General features: G+C 50.2%; 1 protein-coding gene across 1 annotated transcript in view; it reads left to right on the forward strand.

The window, feature by feature from the left end:
- Positions 1-22,218, forward strand: part of CDH13 (cadherin 13) — a 1,007,564-nt gene that overhangs the window by 917,949 nt on the left and 67,397 nt on the right. The window contains exons 12-13 of the mRNA XM_088026921.1: positions 2,774-2,956; positions 9,417-9,670. Coding sequence (XP_087883047.1) covers positions 2,774-2,956; positions 9,417-9,670 — 437 coding nt within the window. The remainder of the gene's footprint in view (positions 1-2,773; positions 2,957-9,416; positions 9,671-22,218) is intronic.

Below are 22,218 nucleotides of genomic sequence, written 5' to 3' on the forward strand. Positions count from 1 at the left end.
TTAATTTTACAAATCCATCCATCTGTCCATCAGATCTTCATGTGTCCAGCACTGTGCTATGTACTGGGGATCAGGGCCGAGTGACACATCAGGTGTCATAGGCACAGTGCTAGGGTCCTAAAATCAGAAGAAAACGAACTTTCAGGGTCAAAGAAAATGTTAATTTTTTTCCTCACATCAGAAAAAAAAATGAAATTTTTAAAACCCATGAAAACCTATTATGGTAGGAAGGGCCAATGAAGGTAAAATTACCTAAGATCCAAGAAAGTCATAAGGCAGCTATGCTAGAGATGTCCTGGAGAACAAGAGAGATCAGTCCATCCTTACCCTTCTGGAACATCAGGCAAGCGGCAGGAGCAGGCATCAGTCAGCCAGCGGGTCCCTCTTACTGCCCCTGTAGAGCCGCACCACTCACATTTCCTCTTCCCTCCCCACCCCCGCCCTGGCCTTTGAGGCCAGGTCCCACCCCCTGTATTTAAGACCACTGACTCATTCAACAAATATTTTCTGGGTCCCCTCTCTGCACCTAGCATCATGTGAGGGTCTGGGGAGAAAGCTGTGAACAACACAGCCTTCACTGAGCCTCCAGCCTCCTCAAAATCACGATGTGCTCTGTGTCTTCATCCCGCAATGTGACCCTCGTCCACTTTGACAAAGCAACTCCTCACCTCTGTACTGGATGTAACAGCACCCCTACCACATGGATGGATGCCAGCATCCTCCAGTCTCAGCACTCCCTGTGCCCACATAATCACCCACCCGGCGTCCTAAGTTACAGGTGTCAGAAGACACATGAGGACAGGTGATGAGCTGAGGTCTGGTGTGATCAGTGGGGCCAGAGAACCAGTCCTCTGGCCCTGGACCACAGCCGGGGTGAAGGATGAGCCTCAGTGATGGGAGTCTTGAGTAATAGCACTTGTTAAAAGCAGAGATTACAGGAATCCAGGAGACATGGACTTGACCTTTGGTTCACTGAACGACTCTGGACTTTCCTTCCTTCTCTGTGCCTCTTCCTTCATCTGAATCTGAAGGGATTAGATAGCACCGAGGACACGCATGGCTGACAGCAAGGGCTGATCCCAGCACTCCTTCCTGCTGAGCCAGATGCACCGCAGGCCCTCAGCATGGAGCTCAGGCAGCGGCTCAGTACCGGGGTGGGCTCAACATTGACACCACCTTACCATTCTTGACCTTGACCTTGGACCCTATCATGCTTCTCTCAACCGAACCGCATACTAGAATTCTCTGGGCAGGTTAAGAAAATACTGAATCTCAGGCCTTACCCCAAACCCACTGAATTAGAATACCCCTGCCCCATCCCCACAAGGCATCAAGATTAAGGCTTATGATTGTTATTTAAAAAACAAACAAAATGAAGAGATTCTAATGTGCGGACAGGGCTGAGAACCGCCTATCTAGATTGAAGCTTAGGAATTCCATGAATTTTGTGAGAAGGGGGGAAAGCTAGAAGAGAGGACTACTTAGGAATCAGGTCAACTGCATTGTCGCCTGGAGCCCATATCCGTGTGACAGCATCCCACCCCACCCCCCACCCCCAGCTACTTTCAATCCTGCCATCAGGTTCCAAGAATTTCCCAGCGCCCCTTACACAGAAACGAACAACCCACCCAGGTTTGCTGAGGTGTGGTAGACAAATTAGTAACTGTCCCTGCCCCATCCCCACAAGGCATCAAGATTAAGGCTTATGATTAATGATTTGCAAGTCAATTAATCAGCCACTGCTTTTGAAACCCCATTTCTCAAATTACTTCTCTTTGAACACAAGGGCTTTCTGACATCACCGCACTGTCTCTAGATTCACTTTCCTACTAATTGAAATTCCAAGATATTTCTTCTTCTTGTCAGCTTATTGGTATTACTTGTTTGTAAAATATTTGCAAACAGATTACTATTCACCTGTAGTGTGTCAGAGGTAAGCACCAAAACAATACTTTATGCTTCCAGCTCAAAGGAATGTGCTAATGATACTCATGAAATTCTCTATCTATGGGAAAACTGATTTTTCATTTATTGATTTATTCTCACCACACCTACTTGCAACAAGTATTTGAGATATATGACAATAAAAACACGGGCACAGCAAGGCTCCAAACAACTGATTTATATGTTTCCTTAGGAAATGGGTTTTGAAAGTCCTGCTAGTTGTGGGGGAGAGGTGGGGCGGGTGAAATGCGCTCTCTTCTCTAGAGGAGATGGTGCAACTGAGCAGAGGCCTTGGAGTCAAACACCGAGTTTCCAGCTCCAGTCCCTCCACATGCAAGGGAGGGGCCCCGGCGCCCCGGTGACGTTGTTGAGGGTCGGTGAGGCTGCAGGAACAAAGACACACAAAACTGTATAAAGGCTCAAATTCCATAGGAGTCTGCTTCTCCTTCAACAACAGCTCGGGACGGGTGGGGGGACTCGGGACCCACGTTCTTCCGCCTGTGGCCGCACCCTGCCCTGGGGTCCTGGGGTCCTCTGTGTGTAGATAGATGGAAGGAGAGGCACCAAGAAGGAGGGACGGCTGCTCCCATCAGGCAAGCATCACTTCTGGCCACATTCGGGAGGAGAGAAGGCAGTCTCCGGGCCCCAGCTCGGTGCGGGGAAGGCCGAAAGGAGCGGACTGTCTGCCCGCTGGGCTCTCCTGCATTATTCACCGTAAAATGAGTTGATATGGGTAACGGACCCACTGCCAGGCCTGTGGGAAGGGCTCTGTGAAGGATCAGTACTGTCCTTACCAAATACTGACAGTAACCATCTGCTCTGTTTGCAGTTTCAAGCCACTGTTGAGGAAGGAGTTGTGGGGGTTATTGTCAACTTGACAGTTGAAGACAAGGACGACCCCTCCACAGGCGCGTGGAGGGCGGCCTACACCATCATCAACGGAAACCCGGGCCAGAGCTTCGAGATCCACACCAACCCTCAGACCAACGAGGGGATGCTATCTGTGGTCAAAGTAAGTGGACGTCCCAGGCTCCTCCCTCCACATCAGGCAGAGGGCCTCCCTGCTGGGGAAGGTCAAGGGGAAGGCAGCCTTAGTCTCCTCCTCCTGGGGTTGAAAAAGAAAAAGGCTCAGGGCTTAAGGGTAGAGTTAATATCCTCACAGCCACTAAACCAACCTATTTCACAGGTTCTAGGAAACTCAAACGTCTGTGTAACCTTAAAAAAAGAACCCAAAGTTAATTTTTAAGCGAGATTCTCCATATGATTGGTAATGAATTATCAAAGATATGCAAAAACAGACCAATCAAAGGTTTTTTTAAAGATCTCTGATCAAAAATGTGGATCATTACACGTCTTCTTAGTCTGTCCCAGCAGAGACCTGAGTATTCTCTTACAAACAGGAGATAAACAGCGCCTGGCCCTCAGAGCCCGTGTGCGTGTCCTGGGGCTGCCATCACAAATGACCACACCCTCAGTGGCCTCAGACAATGCAGACTTATAGTCTCATTTGTAAGTTCTGGAGGCCAGAGCTCCAAAATCAGCTTCACGGGGCTAAGGTTGGCGGCCCGGGTCCTCTTGGAGCCTCTAGGGGACCGTCTATGTCCTTATCTTTCCCAGCGGCTGGGGACCAGCCACCTTCCTTGGCTTGTGGCCCGTTCTCGTAGCTCCAGGCAGCGAGGCAGCTCCTGTCTTACGTCTCTTTCTTCCTTCAACTTCCCTGCCTCCCTCCTTTAAGGACCTCTGTGACTCCAGGGCTCTCCGTCCACAAGGTCCTTAGCTTACTCACATCCCCATAAGGTTCCAGGGGTCCACCCATGGTCATACTGGGAGGTCTTTATTCAGCCTCGAGCAGGGTCCCATACACAGTTCCACAGCCTTCTCCGGGGGGCAGAGCCCTTGAGAATGGCAGATCTCAGAGACGCTTCCGGCTTGCTCCGGAGGAGGAGGGACTGGGTTTCTCCCAAGCCCTGTTCTTTCCAGTACTTGATTCATTTTGAACCTCGGAGGTCTGGCTGAGAAGAACCACCCATGGGGCTTCCCAGTTGCCTCTGATAACACGGGCAGCAGCGAGGTCGTCAGGAGCTACTGCCGCGGCTCTCCTGCAAACCACTGCAGTTTCTAGTTATGGAAGTCGAGCCTGTATCCATAAATGCCATCAGGCAATTTTCCAAACCTGCAGCTGGAAGGCAGAGCTTGGGGAAATATACAGCCCCATCATAAATCCTAGAAAAGCACAGTTCTCCCCGGCCCGTGTGTGCGACAGTTTGAGGAACAGACACTACGAGAAAACCAGAGTCACAAAGGGGCATTCCCCTCTCCCCACATTGCCACTGTGGCCCATGATGCTGAGTCTGAAATGTTAGCATATAGGAGCATCACCGGGGGGGGTGGTTACAACCCAGGTTCCTGGGCCCCTCCCACACATGTCTGCAGGGTCACCATATGAGGGAGAGGTGCTGCGGGCCCCAGGAGATGCTGGGGTTCATGGAGCACAGCCTCGTGCATGAGCACTGCCTGAGGGCAAGTTTGCACCTGCAAATTCCTGCGGAGGAGGTGCCTGCAGCACCTGGGGCTCCCTCTGGGTGCCAGTTTTACTAGTGAGTGGACTCCCTTTGCTTCAGAATTAAAATGGAGACTCCCCCTCCCATTGGCTGCCTGCCATGTGAATTCCTCTGAGGGCCTTGGGCTCTCTCTGCTTCTCAACCCACCTGACTCGAAGCCCTAGGACAGCTTTCTACAGGCAGGCCAGGCCTTGTTCCCCATGCTCTTCACTTTGCCAGCAACACAGTGCTTCATTAGGAATGCTCTCAGGTGCAAGTAACAGAATACCAGGCTGATAGAGGCTTAAATAATAAAGAGAATTTAATGATTTCCATAACTAGATATAGGTAGGCCAGTCTACGATTGGCTGGCAGCTCAAGGTGTCAGAGAGCCAGCACATCTTTCCTCTGCTATGTTCTTAAGGCAGGAAGCAAGAAGGCAGCCAGGCAAACAAGAGAGTGCTCTCCAGTGCCCCTCTCCTCTCATCAGGGAAGGAAATATCTTTTCCAGTGGTTTCTCAGATAATTTCCTGTGATATTTCATTGGCCAGATAACACATACCCATCCTCAGCTGCAAGGAAGGCTTGGAAGTCCAAATCTGGCTTTTGGGGCCTCTGCAGGAAGAGACGGGTAGGGGAGCACAGGGTGGGCATGGTCACTGGGCAATGAGCAGTTGTGCCCTAACCAGTTGGCAGTTAGCGTACGGAAGAAGGAGCAGAAGTTTCAGGACTGTGTGGCTCCCAGGGGAGTCCTGCCTCCCTGCAGGACCAAATCCTAACAGCTCTGGAAGGCAAATACCTGTTTCCTCTTTAAAACCTTCTGGTCAGGAATGCTCCTAGTTGCTCTGTAAACTATTCCAAAACTGTCAGAGTTATCCTTTCAGCTGAACATAATCCACCCTACATATTAAGTGTATTTTCCCTTCTGTCCCTGGAGGAGAAGGAAACATCCAGAAAGCCTTGATCCCCAAGCCCATAATAGGCTTACAAATCACTGTTGAATCACTTTCAAACCCTCCCTCTTCCAGACAGCAAAACCCACGTTCTTTACCGTTCCCATGTGGGATGGCTTTCCCAGCCCTTGAAGTCTCCACGTCACTAGTCCACACCTTCACTTGACGCTTAATGAAATAGTAATTGGATCGACTCTCTGGAACTTTTATCGGAAGTGTTTCCAATTCCCTCCCCTCCCTGATCCAGAGACCCTGCATCAGACAGATCGCATTACTAAGGTCATATGCCCGAGATGAAGGAGGGCTTCTTCATCCAGTGTGAGCCAGAGCAGGGTCCAGGAGAAGAGAGCCGCGTTGTGCCAGCTCCCGGTGGCCTAGCCCAGGGAACGCACAGCTCGAATTATTACAGCCAGCACCGTGCACATGGGAACGGGCGCTCCAGCGGCCCGGCCCTCCCAAAAGGCACTGTGAGACTCACCGCTCCCCTCCGCCTGTGGCACTGTTCAGTTCTCAAACCCTCCGAGGCCAGCGTTGCACTCAGGGGATGTCGGTTCTTCTTCCTTTCTCATCACACTCCCCGGACCAAAGCATGGCTCGGTGCCGCTTATTAGCTGTGTGATTTTGACTGAGTTATTCAACCTCTCTGAGCCTGTTCCCTCATCAACATTTAGTGGGACTAAAAACACCCACTATTATGACATAAAGTGAGGATTGGGTGAGTTGATGCACACAGAGCGCTCCTAGCACACAGTAGGTGCACAATAAGGGACAAATAATGTCAGAAAATAATGAAGGGCGGTGGTGAAAATCAGACATGTGTATTGTGGGGGTCGGGGAGCCATGGGTGCCCACTGGTATAGATTGAATTATGTCCCCCAAGAAAAGATATTTTGAAGTCCTTACCCCCAGACCCTGTGAATGTGGCCATATTTGGAAAAAGAGTCACTGCAGATGTGATTAGTTGAGGTCATGGTGGAGGGAGTGGGCCCTCCTCCAGCAGGACCGTGTTCCTATAAGGAGACAACAGGGACGCGCAGGGAGGGGGCCGTGTGACCGTGGAGGCAGAGATGGGAGTTGGGCGGCTGCAGGCCATGGAACCCCAAGAAGAGGCAGGGAAGTTTCCCCTAGAGCTTTCAGAGCCAGCAGGGCCCTGCTCACATTTGGTTTTGCACTTTCTGGTCTCTAGGACTGTGAGACAGTTGATTTCCTTGGTATTAAGCCACCCAGTCCTTCGTTCTGGCAGCCCTAGGAGACTAACACACCCACGGGGTTCCCTTACTAGGTAAGGCTGCCACTGCAAGAGCCCCAAGTGCTGGCAGATAATGCTCCCAGCCTATGTCTTCCCAGCAGAATTGCCCTCACTTGAGAGGAGAACGCAGGCCAGGCTCTGCCTGCTGGAGAGAGCCTGCAGTCTGCCTAACTGCAGGCAGATGCAAAAGACCAGCCCCTGCCCTGAGATGGGGCTGATTTGGCAGTCAGTGAAAGTTCCAGAGCTCCCCTGGCACTGGGCTGGACTCCTGCAGAGACCACATCCTTCTTTCTCCCTCTCTTCTGAGAAGGTGAGCCCGTAGATCATACTCCAAATCCCTGCCTCAGGCTCTGCTTCCAGACTCGGGTGGAGTCTCAGGGAACCCAGATAGAGTTACACACACACACACACACACACACACACCCCTATCATACAACACGTACATACATATCTAATACAGACAAACACACATGCACATTTAACATGTAAAGACATGCATGTGCATGTTTACTATAAAGGCACACGTGTACTTATCCAACATAAATGTAACACATGTACCTAACATGTAAAGAAACACACATTTTAGCCATTCTATTTAAAGGTCATGTGTAAATAAGCCAGATCTCTTCCCCTCAGGACCCCAATCTTCTCCCTCTGCCCGGGTCTGCCCCACTCCATGCTGCAATTGGCTCGGCCCTCCTGCTCACCATGTCAGCCTCAACCCCAGGCCCAAATTCTGCTGTTCCGAGCCCCGCGGAGCTCACTAAAAGGAAGAAACCCCAGCCTGGTGTCCTTTTCATCATGGCAGAAAATTCCGTTGGGCTAGATTTGGGATTTCACAAATGTCGGTTTGCTAGTTAACTTTGTCTCCAGAAGCATGCTGGGTCTGCCCGGCACTCGGGCCGGTGGGGGAGGCTCCTGGACCCTGGGCTCCGCATGTCATCTCTGCTCAGAGCACGGAGCACAAAGTGGTCACGACCCAATGAGCCAAAGGCTTCTGCCCTTCAGTATCCCAATCGGGATGCACGTCTTCCAAGCATGGCAACCCCTGGCCCCTGTTTGAAATGTACTTCACTGAGGTTGCGTATTTGGGGCATCACTAGGGATGGACAGAAACCTCTTCCTGGAAAGGGATGGAGTGGTGAAGTATTCCTGCGTTTCAGGGATGGATGGGACCAAAATATAACTGGGTAGCGCCTAGGTGCCAAGAGCGTTACATCTGTTAGCTCTTTAAGTCCCTCCGGGAGTGGTTGCGGGTACGGAGAAGAGGGGGTCCTGTTGCCATCAGGAAGCCCCCCCGTGTCAGCATTTCCTCTGTGTGCGTGCGCACGCACGTGCGCACATGTGGGGTGTGCTAATGCATGTTAGTTATTAAGAAGGTAACATGATTTGCCTACAGTCATTCTGACTCTGACTCAACCAGCTGGATTCAGTTCCAGCTCTTATACCTGCAGGGCTCTCTCCCCAGCTTCCCGGTCTCAGGCTGCTCCCGCTCCCCGTGGCCCTTACAGCCTGCCCATCATCTGCTTCCTTCTAGTTGAGTGCGGACTGACTCCCTGTACTCACTTTGGTCCTGTTCTTCCAACAAGCGTATCCATACGTCCTGGGTCCGGAGAGTTAGCTACTCATCCCCCGCAGTCAGCATGAGGAGAACAACTTGAAATAAACAGGCTGCCCTCATCCGACCTAAATGTCTCCCCACATACCCTCAGTGACAGGAAATGTCACTCCCGCGTCATCTTGTGGTTTGGAAAGAGAGCGGCCAAATGAATGCCATCCGTGTCATTCAATGACGGGCAGGACCCCCATATTAATAATGTCTACAATGGGGTTTCCTGAACGTGATCTGATTTACTCTGCACAGCACCTGGGGGAGGCAAGTACTATCAGCCTCTTTTGTAGACTCACCTAGAGTGGGCCGCACCTCCGTGACCCTGGGGCCAGGACCGTCCACCATCATGCTGGAGGGTCCCAGCCCAGCCATGTGTCTCACAAAGACTACCCCTGCCCCGTATCTGACCACGGAGCCCCTGAGTCATGGTGACCACTGAAAATTCCCTGCACATTTTCAAATGCCCTCAGGTGGGGAAGGGCCCAGAGGCTTAACCCCACGCGTCTCCAATCCTCTCCAGTCCTTTTACCTACATGACGCCCTCCCCGGAAATGCACCTGTGCCAGGAGAAACTCCTTTACCTGCTGACCAGACTCCAGCCTCGGCGCTTGTGGCCAGTGAGACAAAAGTGTTGAGGATGGACTTTTGGGCTGCCTTTTCCATTCAACCTCCCCCTTATGGTAACCGAGGCAGGGCGAACCCCGTAGCTGGCGAAGCTTAGGCTGCAGAGTGGTTCGTCCCCGAACCCCCCTGAGTGTTGGAGTCGTGGGGCTACAGGTTACATGTAGGAAGCTTTTCAATGACCTTTTCAATGACCTTTTCAAGCAGGGCAAGGGCGTCGCCTAAAGAGGTCTCAGATGGGGGCCCCAGGACTCTGAGCCTCACGTCATGTGTTGTCACTTACTCTCGATCCCAAAAAAACTACCAGCTTCCATCCCGAATTCTGTGTGTTTCATATCCTTAAGGAGGACCCCACATTGCATTCAGGTTAGCCCACAAAACCTGGATCCATCCCTGATCATCCATGTTGGCTCGTGGGGTATCACAGGGACTTGGGGCAAAGGCATCCACCCTTTGTAGCAGATACACATGCTGAGCCTCCCGTCTCTGCTTTCCAGCCCCTGGACTACGAGATTTCTGCCTTTCACACCCTGCTAATCAAAGTGGAAAATGAGGACCCTCTGGTGCCCGACGTCTCCTACGGCCCCAGCTCCACGGCCACCGTTCACATCACTGTCCTGGATGTCAACGAGGGTCCGGTTTTCTACCCAGACCCCATGATGGTGACCAGGCAGGAGAACATCTCTGTGGGCAGCGTGCTCCTGACCGTGAACGCCACGGACCCTGATTCCCTGCAGCATCAAACCATCAGGTGGGTGAGCGACCCCCTAACTGGGGACCCGAGACAGAAATGGTATTTCTTCTCTGGCTGCAGGCCTAGTTGTCAGGAGTGAACTAGCATTAAATTAAATTTGTTAGTGATCTGGGTAAGTAGAAGGTACATGTCACAATGAAGAGCTCATGGCTGATGATATCAGGACCAGGCTGACTCCAGGGGGCCACTGCCCCCACACCTGGCTCCTAGCACTAGACCAGCTCGGGAAGAGGGTGACTTCAGGGCTGTGTTTCTAAATGGCCAGAGGGGTCTGCCAATCATAGTCCCTGAAAAAAAGAAAAGCCACCATCTATGGCCCCCTGCCTCTCAGACACTTGACCTATATTCTTGTCACCAGGACTTGATAAGGAAGGCTTCGGCTGACTCCACATACAGACAAGGGTATTATGAATCCAGAGAGGTTCAGTAATAGTTCAAGGTGGCGCAGCTTAGTAGCAGAGGAATCAGAATAGAAACAGGACGGTCTGCAAAGTCCGTGCTCTCTGCTAAGTGCTGTGGATTCTGAACCTGTCAAAAGGGGAAGGAACCAGACATTGCTGGTACCTAGAAATGGAACATCGGGGCTAGGGTTTCCACTGATAAACAGCAAGCCAAAAAAAAAAAAATAGTCTTTAAATATTTCTGTCTTCATTTCTTAAGCTCTGTCCGGTGTTTAGAAGGAAGGTATTTTCATGACAAGATTTAATTAAGTGATCATTGCCCGCAGAGACAAACTGTTCTCCTTGGTGCATTGTTTCATGATGAACCTGAATTGGGCATGCAGGTCCAAATGCACACTTGTCTCCACAAAAGAAAGTTATTAATCTTTCTCTTCCAAAATCTAATCTTCTTCTCCTAGGAGGAACAGATAATCAAGTATTAGATACACTTCTAATAAACACATGTCGTATTTTCCTGATTTGAAACACCTGGAAACGTATCAGGGTCTCCACGTGGCCCCGTTACTGAAGCGCAAACTGGCAGGAACGCAGCTCACGTTAGTTTCCAACCCAGAAGGGGATTTACTTTCATAACAAAACTTTCCGAAATGCCAGGTGAACTAGATACAGGTCGGAACTATACCAAATCCGATAATAATGTGACTCTGAAATAGCCATTCCGTTTTCTCTCTTTCCTTTAACTGCTGGGTACCTGGCAAAGGAAATACCCAATTTAAATATCAAAGAGCAAGCTTTCCTTAAGTCCTTAGATGGGGAAACTAGTAGCTTAACAGACCGTAAGGCAGTCATACTAATTTGGGTTGTCTTTGGGGGGGCTTAACTGTCATTTTGTACTTCTACAACAGGAGGCAGAAGAGAGGACTCTGGGGTGGGGAGAAAGCAGAATTTCGATGGGCTTGTTTTTGCTGGGGCGGGGAGGGGGCGTGCTTTGTGATTTGGGATGTTGCCAGAGAGCCTTAATGTGGTGGGGAGGGTCAGATGCTTGACAGCGACAAAGGGGAGGTGGGTCTGTCCAGGCTCTCTGTTCAAGACCAGCTCTGGCCGACTTAGGCAAAAGGGGGAATTTGCTAGAAGAATCATTGGATAACAGTGTATCAAACTGAGAACATGTTTAGAACCAGGCCCTCCATAGCACAGGAGTTTGGCGGTGCTGAGTCTCTAGGGGATGGGAGGTGACTGGCTGGCAGGAGGAGAATGAGTGACCCGCCTCCAACCATTTCCCACACTTGTGCCACTCGCCATCAAAGGTTCATGTACACCAGGTGTGTCTGCTTTGTCTGAGCTGCAGTCATGAGCCTCCCAAATCAGGGCGCCTTTTTTTTTTTTTTAAGATTTTATTTGTTTCCTCGCAATGCATATACTTGATACTTGCTGCATTTGAAATTCCAGTTCATTAACACGGTCCTCATTTTTAAGAGATTACTTAGTCACATTGTTATTAAATTATTAAAAAAACGATTTTATTTATTTGTCGGAGAGAGAGAGTGAGAGAGAGGCAGGCAGAGGGAGAGCAGGGAGCCCGATGCAGGACTTGATCCCAGGACCCTGGGATCATGACCTGAGCCTGAGGCAGACGCTTAACCGACTGAGCCACCCAGGCATCCCCCAAATCAGGGCACCTTGACGGGCCACAGAGCTGATGTTCTCGGATGTGGCTGCCCACCACAGAGGGCAGCTGGTGTGGTGAGAGGAGATCCCATCCTGCAGATGGCACATGGAGCTGGGAATGCAGCTCAGAGGACAGGCCTCTGAGAGCCGTCCCAGCAAACTGAGTTAGTGACAGGAGTCTGGCCCGGAGAGGGAGGGCATGACTGGCCAGAGCCAAGACACTGAGGGGTTATCAAGACAAGGACGTGAGCCACGGAGCACGAGGACCCACTACTGGAGGGGGTGCAAGTGTTCCCCCTTGTACCACAGGCAGAAGGTCCGTGGCGCCCACCACGTGAGAAGAGGAGGTCAGAGAAAGTAATGTGTCAATTACTAGACAGGAGACCCGAGGGAAAAAGCAGAAGCATGGGAAGCTCCACTGGTCATCACAGATCTGACCCTTCTTCCTAAGCTGCGAGGTCCCACTGTTTAGCCCAAGACGGCACGTATCGGCCCACGTGACCGAAAAGTGCACACGGACGAGGGTACCCAGCATGAGAGCTCAGGTGTCCAGAGTATGCTGGACCTCTTGGCTCTGCTCTCCCCCGGGGCCAGCTTCAGCCCCAGCCATGCCTGAATGGCCACCAGCAATGCCAGCCCTTGGCCCTCCCAGCAGGAAGAGAGGCTTCCCAACTGAAAGTTCAAGTCCAAGGGCGGGGCTGGGGTCTCACTGAGCCAGCTAGGACACACACCCATCTCCGAGCCAAACAGTAGAGCAGGGAGAAGGAGTGTGCCCTCCGGGGGCCCCACGTCCCACCATGACCACCAGAGGAGTGCAGGACGCGCTTCCCAGGAGACCGGAATGGGGGCTGAGTCATCAGGAACCACGGAGAGTCACTGTGACCAAGTTCAATTTTGTGTTCAATTTCCCTGGGGAAATGCAGCTGCGGTGTTTCTCGGTGGCTGGTTTGCTTAACAGTTCTAGCATTTACAAATACTTGCAACCCTTGATCCTTCCCCTCCCCCTTTCCTCTCCTCCCTTCTTCCTTTCTCTGTCTCTCCCCCACCACCCTATCTCTATCAATACTTCATTCCAACATTCTCTGTGACTCAGCCCCAGTAACCCCATTCTCATTTCAAATGACTCACCAGGCCCTGGGAGCTTTTGAGCCCAGGGGGAGGTGCTGCACCTGCCCAGGATCCTGGTACAGGTCCTGCCCCAACCCTGACGGGCGCTCTGGCCTCTTCCCCAAGGGCGGGCTCCTTCGCTGTCAGAGCAGGGAAACCTCCTCCCCACCCACAACCCGCACAAAACGCAGGAACTTCCAACTGATTCCCATCCGGGCCGGTGTCCTGTCTCCTGTGATGAAAGGCGCGTCTGGTCTCGGGCGCGAGGCTGGCACAGCTGGCCCCTGGGGACCACTCTTTCATCTCACCAGGGAACAATCAAGTCTGTGAAAGGCGCCTTGATCTCTGAGAAGCCTGTAACACTCAAGACGGGAGGTGTCCAGGCATCAGAGTGAATACTCGCACTAAAAAGCCTGAGTTATTAAAACTTGTTAAAAAGCCCATCACGTTGCGCTCTTAGCCAAATCAAAGTGGACATCGGTGAGCTGGTGACAGACAAAAATCTTCTTTTCAATGACTTGTATCTTCTTATCTTTATAAAGTTAAGATAATTCGTGGAGGAGCCTTTGGGAAAGGCAGTTAAGAATAAAGATAATAAAGAGTCTCTAATCATCTTACACAGGAAATCCTCTCTTAACAACGTGGGTATATTATCTCCCTCCGTCACGTGTGAGAAACCTTCTGTTTTTATTACCAGAATTGGCTCCGATCACCCGTCCTGTTTTGGAACCTGCCATGTCTCCTTCCCAGTGTATGCTGAGCAGCTTTCCATGTCAAGACATAGCCATTATTTTTAATTGCTTGATAGTATTCTATTCTATTACATGGATGTTCTCATTTATTCATTCATTTCCTTGTTATTGGATATTAGAGTGTTTCCAATTGTATGCAATTATTTTTTGAAAAGGTCAATGGACATGCTTATAGCTAAATTGTTTAGTGCATCATTAATTTCACGAAGAATTTTTTTGAAAATACTTTGAGCAAAAAAGTATTGGTATTGTTAATGACTTTTGTCATAAAAAGAATTTTTCGTTTTTTTTTATACCCGGGCAGTCACATTTATATTTTACTTATGATTTGAATTGATGTCAGGATTAGAAAACCTCTCTGCTCCAAGGTCATGTCGCTATAGACACGTTCTGAAACAGAGCTGCCTCCCCCACCGCATCCCCTCCACGCACCACAGACGCGGGCCTCCTGCAGCCTTCAGGGTGGAGCCCTGTCTCCACACCCACCAAACAGGAGCCAGGCATTTCTCCGTGACATATGGGTGTCTCTAATGAGGAGCAGGCTTTGAAAGTGAGCTTGTTGGCTAATTACTGTCAGAAGGAGCAGCTCAATGGTAATTATGCTAAACTGGAAATGACTGCCCTTGTCCCACGTTCTCCACTAGCGAAATGAACACCAGGGACTAACCCTTGCATCCTCGCTGTTGATTCGGTTGCTTTGGGGAGGCAGCCGGCAGCTCAGTCCTTCGGGACGGCCTGAGAGGACTTGTCTCATTGTTTTTCACAATCAGGGGATTTCCTTGGAGGCAACCAAGTAGCAAGTCCTTAGTCTGAGCATTTTTTCAGACCGAGTTCATCTTGTCCAGGGTGTGCAGTAAACCACTCTGCAGCAGAGGTTTCTGCCTACACATTGAATATATAAGATATGTGTTGAGGAGAAATACCATTCCTACCAGTGTGAAATAACCTATCGCTGCTCAACATGGTTCTGGAAAAAATCATTCATCCAGGGAGCCCTGCAAGGGTGTGCCGAGCAGCACTGTATCTGTGAGGATTAAGTTTGGCTGAATATAACACGAAAATTCAAAATGACCGTGGCTCAGAAAAGATAGAACTCTATTTTTGGTCACCTGTAACAGAAGTCTAGAGTAGCCATGGCAGTGTCCAGGGCTTGTACGGCGGTCCCACAGAGCTGTCAGGGTCCCAGGCTCCTTCCCGCTCACCATTCGACCACCTCCAGGCTGGTGTCCCCTGGTGTCCCCTTCCTCATGGGCTGTGAGGGCTGCTGGTGCTCCAGCCTTCGTGTCTGCATTCCAAACAGTGAGATGGGAAAGAGGGGAAGAAAGGCATCGGGTCTCCTGTCTTTTTTTTTTTTAAGATTTTTATTTATTTATTGAGAGAGAATGCTAGAGAGAGAGCATGAGAGGGAAGGAGGTCAGAGGGAGAGGCAGACTCCCCGCTGAGCAGGGAGCCCGATGTGGGACTCGATCCCGGGACTCCAGGATCGTGACCTGAGCCGAAGGCAGTCGCTTAACCAGCTGAGCCACCCAGGCGCCCGGGTCTCCTGTCTTTTAAGGAAACTTCCTGGAAGTCAGCCCCATTTCTATTTAAATCTCATTGGCCAAAATTAGTCACATGACCACACCTAACTCCAAGGTATACTGGACCATATCGTCATTTAGCTGGGTAGCAACCAGCTTTTAAAACTAGGATTCTTTACGAATTAAGGGAAGAGAGGGGGTGCCTGGGTGGCTCAGCTGTTAAACGTCTGCCTTTGGCTCAGGTCATGATCCCAGGGCCCTGGGATTGAGCCCCGCATCGGACTCCCTGCTCCGCAGGAAGCCTGCTTCTCCCTCTCCCACTCCCCCTGCTTGTGTTCCCTCTCTCGCTGTGTCTCTCTCTGTCAAATAAATAAAATCTTTTAAAAAAAAAAAAAAGAAGGGAAGAGAGTATGTAGTGAGGTAACTAGACGTTAGAATGCCTAGCTGCCGTGGAAACCTTTGGGGATTGAGCTTTTCTACATAACAAAAAACCACAGGGTAAATTTAAAATTATGAAACATGGGCGCCTGGGTGGCTCAGTTGGTTGGGCGACTGCCTTCGGCTCAGGTCGTGATCCCGGAGTCCCGGGATCGAGTCCCACATCGGGCTCCCTGCTCGGCGGGGAGCCTGCTTCTCCCTCTGACCCTCCCCCCTCTCATGTACTCTCTCTCTCATTCTCGCTCTCTCAAATAAATAAATAAATCTTTAAAATAAAATAAAATGATGAAACATGCCATGATATTAGATTTCTACACAATCAAAATAATAGATAATCATGTTGCTAAAGACCAAATGCTTGGAAAAAAAGCACAAGGATTATAGTTATCCATTCATTCAGTTACTAAGTTTAACAGTATTCATTTAGAGCCCGGTGACACCGCGAGGCGCTGGGAATTCACTAGTGAAAGAAAGGGTCTCTGCCTGCAGCCTCCGGGGAGCTTGCAGTCCTGAGAGCAAGAGCATATGCCCGGAAAGAAGGCGGGGGGCCAGAGGGCAAGGAAGGAAGGAAGGAAATACATGCTTTCCTTGGGAAGTAAGAACCAGTGGTCCCTAGCTGGGGACAAAGAGCCAGGAGGCAGAATTGGTTTCCAAGCATCGCTGTGGTCTCGCTTGTCAACCCTGCTCTCCCCGTGCCTCTTTGCGGCTCTCTGCCTCCTAGGACCCGGCTGCCAGCCCAAACAGGCAGCCATCTCCACACCCCCCTGGAGACATGGGTTTGAGAACAAGGGCAGTAAGCTTGCCGGTACCGGGACTGAGCGCCTAGCATGTTTATATCCAAGTGCACCAAAAACCCCTTCACCAGAGTCATTTATTTCTCACAGCCCTGCAAATGACACATCGTTGGTCTCCCTTTTTGCTGATGAGGAAAGCAGAGCCTCTCTGAGCCTCTCTGAGCCCTCCTTTGTGGAAGGAGAGCATGCAGAAGTGTGGGGAGGCCTGCTGAGAGCCCCTGGGCTTTGCTGGCACCCACCGCGCCCACCCGTGTGTGTCCCACTGAGGTGGGCTGGGCATCACCTCTGCCCCTGCGGGGAGGCTGCTCTGACCTCGGAACTGTGCTCCCCGGGCTTTCTGGACATCTAGCACTACCCTCCTCCTGCCTTACTGTCATTCCCGACCTAATCCTCCATCTTCTCACCAAACCCAGGCTTTAAGGGGGGGAGGGTAGCCATCCCTGCCTGATGAAGCCCCAGGGGGGCCGCATCGGTACTATTACAGAATTAAGCACTTGGGGCCCAGCACGTGGACCTTCAGATGCTCCAGGGGGCCTACAAAATGTCAGGGACCTGTTGTCTCCACAGTTTGAAAAGGAAACAGCAAAACTGAAATGAATAAATATCGAGCATCCATAGATAGCATCATGACAACTCTATCAGGTTAACTTTAAAATCTGAGAAGCTGTCTGTACCTTTGCAAGCCATTTGTAGATCTCACCTTGCAAGAACGTCTGAGTCTACTCTAGAGAAATCCTAGGGGATCACTAATGAAATATTCCTGGTAGCTAAATAATGCCAAAGGCCTAAGTATAAACATGATTTCAAAAATTTTACGGAAAAAAAAAATGTTATGTGCAATGTGGGTACATGGCAGGATATTTGCTAGGACTTGGTATAAGGCCACCAAAGACAAAGAAGACTCTTTGGGGCTGGGAGTTCTTGAAAGAGCCCCAACCCGGCCTGGGCCAGGCAGATGGAAGTGCTCAGTTAGTAGGCATGGCATGGATTAATGCAGCTGGGTTGGAGGTGTCTGTGTGCAAACATGTTTGTGCATAAACAGACATGCTTTATCAGCATTACTATTATTTTTCACCTTCCAACACTGACTAATGTCTACCAATCATGACAACATCAGCATGTGGCCTTGTTTTAAACCAATCCCAGGAGTGACGCCTGAGCAGGACAGACAGACAGGCCTTGGAGGGGGTTTCCCAGGTCCACGAGGGTCACAGTAAAGAACCATGTCCATCAGCCGGCTCTTCTTCCCACGCCTTGGTCCACACTGAGCCTACGCTTTAAACACAGAATATCTGAATCAGATCCACATTCGATCCTCATCTCTCTGAAAACTGCAGCCCACTTTGTCCTGAGTTCTTTGGGTCTTTTGAAAGTCATTTCCCTTCTTCCCCTCCTTTTGGACGTGGAGGCCTTTTAGCTCCACGATGGAATTCATTCCTCAAGCTGGTACAAGGTACAGCATGCAGTGATGAAAATCGAGCCCCCCCAAGATTTGTTAAAATGCCCAGTTTCAGATTTTGCTGGTCTTCCTGTGAGTCATCAAGTCCTTTTAACACCTTGTTTAATGTTGAAGACCATTCAGAGAAAAATCACAGAAATGAGGGGAAATGCAGTGAAAATCGCGGGCCATCTATGGGACAGTTTGTTCTATAGCTTCTAAGATCTTTAGAAGTAGATGTCAAAAATCAGTCTGCTTGAAAGTTGGGATTTTGTCATCACTTGCATTCTCGGGAACACAGAGGCTCGAAGTGTATAGTAGCCTCCCATTTATGGGGAAGGCAAGGGGGGGTGGTTTCAGACTCCTTGTTTTAAAAAGAACAGATTCCAAAACCAGATTTAAGCGTTTAATTTGGGGTGACTCCCACCTGTTAAATTTTAATCAGAAGTTAAAGGCTAAATAATAACATTTCTACCTGGGGAAATTAAGAGAAGAGCTTCCCTCTACTAAAATATATTATTAACAGTTCATCTTAATTAAATGTGGTTACTGACCTCAATAACAGGATTTGGGGCGAGGTGCTTTCTGTTTTGCTTTGTTGAATGAATCATTTCTTTCCCGAGTCAACAAACACAGAGCTTGAAACGTAAATGAATTGTTTACAGTGGTGTCTTTGTAACTTTTAATTAAAGTGATGTTCTTCCCCCGGAAGTTTATGGTGGCAATACATTTTATCACCTGCTCTGCTGTAGAATTTTTAATTATTTATGTAAATATATTAGCACAGCTAACTCTTATTTTTAGTGGTCAGATTTTCTGCTAGGAAGATGCCAGGGGGAAACAAGGTCTAATAAATTAAACAACTGAATTTTTAAAGATTTAACATCTTCAGTAGCTAAAAATAGAATTCTGGCTTTTATGATGATCCAGAGATGGAAGATTTCCAGTATTAACCTCAATTAGAGGCAGTCGGTTTGGTTAATATGAAAGAGTTGACCATTTGGACAAACAGTTAAAAGGTTATTTTATAATCCAGCCACCTTTTTAACATCCGTCTACACGTGTTGTTGTAAATTTGCCATGGGCCAGATTCTCATTACTGAAAGCATGGTTTTTCAAATTGGTTATATTTGAATATAATTATGATGGTCATTCTTGTCAGCCTGAGAAATTAATTCTCGGAGCCAACATAGGAAATATTGACAAACGCTAATACCGTTTCTCGCCCACTGTTTTTTCTAAGCTGCTAAATCTGCTTAGCTGGGTGTTTGGGTTGTTTTTTTTTTTTTTTTAATTTTAATAAAGGCCTTTGAAATAGACCAAGGTTGCTGCAGAAGCTACTGATACCGTATTAATGGAGAAAGCCGCACATTCCAGGATGGCAAGAGAAGTCAGTCGACTCGGGAGAATAGCTGATTTATCTTACTGCCCCACTTTGTCAGTCAGTCACCAACACCAGGCTGCCATCGAGCGCATCTAGGGGACTCACGAAGGGCTCATCATGGCCTTAGTACTAATACAGGCAAAGAACCGGAGGCAGTACGCCCCGTAATTAATTCAAGACGTGTGTTTCAGCAGTAGCTCCCAGCTTGTGCCCCAGAGGAGTCTTGCAGTTTGCATTTTCACGTGGTGAGGCTCTGAACCACAGGTCTCCCACAGAGTTTAATTCAGGGGTCCCCTTGTGTACACTAGCAGGGTAAGAACAGACCCCATGGAGTCGGCTCTAACCAGCCTTGCATCCCTGCGTGAGGGCTGCGTGTGTGGATCTGGACTGGGGTTAGGATGGGGTAGGCCAGCTCTTATCGCCGACTCGTTCATTTATCCCACAGTCCTGGAATGAGCATTTACAACATGCCGGCCTTTTTCTAGGCACGGGGGATACAGCAGCAGCAGAAACAGTCAAAAAAAAATATCTGTCCTCATGATGATTATATGCCAGTGGGCAGAGAGAAAGCAAACAAGAAAGTAAATAAATAGCATAACGGTGCAAGGAAGAGAAAGAAGGGGAGGGGTCTGAAACTCTAGATGGGGGGCCAGGGAAGGCCTCACTGCTGGAACGGCATTTAAGTAGAGAACTGAAGGAAGCAGGGGCGCACGATGCAGACAGCTGGGGAAGAGTGGTCCAAGCAGGGGGTGGAAAAAAGAAGTGCAAAGGCCCTGAGGCAGGGTGTGCACAGGTGTGAGATGCGGGGGCGGGGCTGGGGTCATTGGATCTGGTGCAGAGTGAGTGAGGGGTGGGGAGAGATGAGACCAGAGGGGCTCGGGGGCTAACACCTTACTCTGAATAAGACAGGAAGTTAAACACTGGTGGTTTTAGAAGAGGGGAGGGGAGACCTCGTAGACCGGTGGGGAGGGTCCTGCGATAAGCCAGGTGGGAGGTGGCACGGCTTTGGACTCGGCGGAGGCGGTACAAGCAGTAAGAAGCAGGCCATACTGAGTGTGTCTAGGAGGTGATGGCAGCTGGGGATGTGCTAACCACATTCAGATGGAATTTAAATCCCTGAGTCTTGGAGATCCCCAAAGTGGTGAGTGAAGGCAGAAAGGAAAGGAGGCCCAGGGGCGGCCCCGCCTGGCACATCCTCCACGAGGCACCACCTCCTGGGAGTAAGCGAGCCAGCCACCATTAGGTACAACATGCACTCTTACCTGGGCGGCCAGACCCCACCACTGCGGAGCCTGAGTCGACACAGGCACGACTTCCCTGGGCCCGGGATGGAGTGGACACTCAGCCAGGAGTGGGTCAGCCCTCGGCCGGCCTGGCTCTGCCCATCCGCTCCTCTCTTGCCACCAATGTGTCGTGCCCCGTCCTCCGGGCCACTCCTCCAACATGGTCAGCCCCACACTGACCCCTTGCTCACAGCCGCACCGATGTGCTTGTGGTTAGGACGGAGTAGCGGGCATTTTCTTGGTCCCAGGTCCTGTTCTCCGTGCCTTACACACTCGGTCATGTCTAATTTCACAGCAACCCGTAAAGAAGGTGCTCGGATGGCCCCTCTTCACAGGTGAGGACAGCGAGCCTCAGGGAGAGTCAGGAACTCACCCAGAGTCACGTGGAGTCACACGCAGGAAATCTGGTTGCAGCACAGACCTCGCACCTTCCTGCTCCTCTGCCTCCCAAGCCAGACTCAAGCCAGAGAAGCTCAGTCCTCCAGGGGCGATTGCAAACAGACTCGATGGCCTTGCTCTATCAGATTCCATTTCTCAGGACAAAACCGTACCTTCTGTTTCTGATTTTAGCGGATCATCCCGAAATCTATGACCGCATCCGCTGCTGAACCCCACAGTACGACCCTCTGCTGCCCAGATGCCTGGGAGGACCGCAGGGAGGGTTTGGGTGGAGCTGCGTGGACAGGGGTTGCAGAAAGCCCTCGGCGGGAGGTGGGGGGCGGTTTGCATGCATGCGTGCCTCCTCTCGCCACCGTGATTGGGCAGGGGTGCCTCTGTCGCAGAGTGTTCCTCTTTCTTTCCTCCCCACTTCCCAGCGCCTCCTGTTCAGATGGCTCCTTAGAGCAGTGCTTCATCATAATCTCACTTCCCCATGCTGCCAGACTCACCGCAGGAGATGAGAACATCACAAACGCGAAATGGATGCAGGGGAAGCAGATCTTGATTCTTCGTTGTGTCAGAGACTCAGTCTTGTGTCCAGGGGCTGCCTCAGAGCCCCCTCCCCACCCCGGCCTCACAGAGGGAGGTGGCAGAGCCCGGTGGCTCCAGTCGAATGCCAGACTTCATGAGTGCAGATCCCTGCTCCTCCACTTGGCAGGTGTGTCACCTTGGGCAGACATCCCGTTTCTCTGTGCTCAGTGTCCTCCCTGGTAAAGTAGAGGGAAACAATGTCTCAGCGACAGAGTCACCGTGGAGGGTAAACCGGGTAATTCAGGCTTAGCACTGAGAACACAGTGCCTGGCCCACAGTAGGTGCTTAATGAACCAGTCATCGTTACTAGCACAGAGTATAAAGGCATCCATTCTCTAAAGGAGGCTCTTCAAGAATGAAAGGGGCAGTTTCCTACAATCCGTGGTTTTCCCATATTATAATAAACAAGTCTATGAAACACCTATGAGGGCTGTTAGTGGGAGTTAGTCACAGCTCCCAGGAATGATGGTGGGTCCACCGCCAGCCCAGGGTCTCTCATTGCTAAAAGTCTCATGATGATGGCTGTCTCCTCCTCACTCCTGGAGAAATTGAAGGAAGCAGAAAGAAGTTTCTAAATACTAAGTTTTGTTATCTGCTGTTTGCTTGCCTGCAAGCAAAGCAAGTTTTCAGAGATGACAGGGCACAGGGGTGCATGGTGAACCATTTATTAAATATAAGCTGCAAACGACTGAGGTTTGAAGGTTTGCAGCCTGGCTTTTTTTGATGGACGGGTGAGCTTGATTTTGCAATCATTCTTGAGCATATGTAGAACAGTCATATTTTCTGCTAGT

This window comes from Eumetopias jubatus, unplaced genomic scaffold, assembly GCF_037043125.1.
Source record: "Eumetopias jubatus isolate StellerSeaLion01/CBP00866 unplaced genomic scaffold, mEumJub1_p1.0 scaffold_10, whole genome shotgun sequence".
Taxonomy (NCBI): domain Eukaryota; kingdom Metazoa; phylum Chordata; class Mammalia; order Carnivora; family Otariidae; genus Eumetopias; species Eumetopias jubatus.